The sequence below is a fragment of the Sinocyclocheilus anshuiensis genome, unplaced genomic scaffold (genome assembly GCF_001515605.1).
Source record: "Sinocyclocheilus anshuiensis isolate Anshui unplaced genomic scaffold, SAMN03320099.WGS_v1.1 scaffold199, whole genome shotgun sequence".
NCBI lineage: Eukaryota > Metazoa > Chordata > Actinopteri > Cypriniformes > Cyprinidae > Sinocyclocheilus > Sinocyclocheilus anshuiensis.
Window position 1 is genome coordinate 2718720 of NW_015552582.1, and position 2256 is coordinate 2720975.

At 35.2% G+C, this 2256-nt stretch overlaps 1 protein-coding gene across 1 annotated transcript in view; it reads right to left on the reverse strand.

Annotated features, from left to right (window-relative positions):
• LOC107665331 (myosin light chain kinase 2, skeletal/cardiac muscle-like) overlaps positions 1 to 2256 on the reverse strand; it is a 9089-nt gene that overhangs the window by 3997 nt on the left and 2836 nt on the right. The window contains exons 4-7 of the mRNA XM_016456160.1: positions 2050 to 2256; positions 1072 to 1292; positions 893 to 998; positions 437 to 530 (exon numbers count right to left, since the gene is read on the reverse strand). Coding sequence (XP_016311646.1) covers positions 437 to 530; positions 893 to 998; positions 1072 to 1292; positions 2050 to 2256 — 628 coding nt within the window. The remainder of the gene's footprint in view (positions 1 to 436; positions 531 to 892; positions 999 to 1071; positions 1293 to 2049) is intronic.

Genomic DNA, 2256 nt, shown 5'->3' on the forward strand with positions numbered 1-2256 from the left:
TAAAATGCGTTGCACACACACGAATATATGGGTTAAACTGTTCTGGAACAGTGTTGTAAATACACCTTAACCAATGATTTCTAGTCGTGTCCTCTTTTGCAAACAAAGTAGTTTCGTTTTCACAACGAAACACACAGCATCTTCACAACATGGCGGCGGCGGTGGCAGCAACAATAAAGTTACACCTTTCTTTGCATGAACATTTGGGCGCCGTTATAAAAATCTTCCCACACAGTGACGTAGACATGTGGAGGGGTGTTTAAACGAGGCGTTTTAGGAGGGCGTGGACCAGTCTTAACTTTTATAAAGAATATCTCTTTGGGTTTGAGACTTTAGTCTTTGCAACTTTAGGGATCTTATCTATTCACGAACAGCTTGTAACACTCCAAAGAGAAATTGCATCATATGACCCCTTTAAAATGGACTCAAGCATTACCTTCTCTTTCTGACTCCTGGCTTTGATGATCTTGGCTGCTAATACGAGGCCAGAAGATTTCTCTACACATTTGTGCACCATGCCAAAGCGTCCTCTATTAAAATCAATAAAAACTCATTTAAATCACAAAATTTGAAAACTTGAAATTCCCACATCCTTTGAATACCGCAAAGGAAATTTACTGTAATCTCCTCCTGTCTCTCGGTATTTACTTTCACTAAGGGCTAAAAATATTCCGCATGTCTCACTCTCTCAGCGTCTTTCTTTCCCACACACACACACACACACACACACACACACACACACACACACACCTGTCTGTCACTTTCATGCCCTTGTGTATCATGTGTCCTGTAAGCTCTTAAAATGCTTAGCAATCACAGGCATCCTGCTTTAAAAATTCCTTTGATGTAAACAAATCTAATGTAATATGATGCAATATAAATAATAACTCACCCTCCAAGAACTTCCTCTTTATTGATAGTGTAGTAACTTGTAATCTGGTGGGTTTTGGTTGTCACTAGACAGTGTTCAAATGGTGCAGGTGGAGGAGGGGAAGAATCTGTGGAAAAGATTAGGAAATTTAACTACAAAAAGGGAAATATAATTACAGTACTTTACAACTGTTTTCTTACCAATGACATATTCGTCAATTACTGGCTCTGCATCTTTCCTCTCCTCTTCTGTCCTCTCCTCTGGTCTCTCTGGTCCCGCCTCTGCAGCTTCAAGTCCTGCCTCCTCTTCCTCCTTCAATTCCTTATCCTCCTCCACTCGGCTTTTTTTAAGCTCATCTGTCAGAGTCTCATCAGTAACATGCCTCTTCGTGCTGAAAGTTATTTCCAGATTCTCCTCACAGCTACATGAATATAAAAATTAAAAGAGAGAGATATAAAATATATCTTGTCTTAGTATCTTATTATATTTTAAAATATAATTAATTGTATAAATTCATCATATTTTGAAGTTTTACAATTTTTAATGGAATACACATATTGTGGTATATTTTTGTTCTTTATTTAATTACACTATTTAATTACCCTTCAAAAGTTTGGGGTGAGTACGATTTTTAAATAATTTATTTTTTTTTCAATAAGGACACATTCAACTGATCAAAAATGACAGTGACAAAAAAAAAGATTTCCATTTCAAATAAATACTGTTGTTTTAAACTTCCTATTCATTGAAGAATCATGAAAATAAAATGATCAGTTTCTACAACATTAAGCAACACAACTGTTTTTAACATTGGTAATAATACGAAATGTTTCTTGAGCATCAGATGAGTATATTAGAATGATTTCTGAAGAATCATGTGACAATGAAGACTGGAGAAATGGCTGCTAAAAATTCAGGTTTGCCATTACAGGAAAATATGATATTTTAAAATATATTCAAACAGAAAAAGTTCAATTGTAATTATAGTACACAATATTACTGTTTTGAATGTATTTTTTATCAAATAAATGCAGCCTTCATGAGAATAAGAGACTTATTAGTTACAGTCCCCAAACTTTTTAGCGGTAATGTGTTTACAATGAATAAATGTCATTTTACTTGTTTTTAACTAAACTCATACCTGAAAGTAATTTGCTAAACAAAATATCCAGACATACCTTTCTGGTGTGACTGTAATGCTTTCATCTGTCTGGTCAGATGAGTTCAGAGCAGCTAGTTGGCTTTCTTCAGATAAAGCCCCCTCTGTCTTTAACTTTTCCTCTTCCTCCTTTTTATCCTCCTCTTTTATCTGAAATAATTCAGCAACAATTTCTTGCTCTCTTGCCTTTTCTTCCACTGTAGCCTGTTGTTTGTCATCTTTTCTT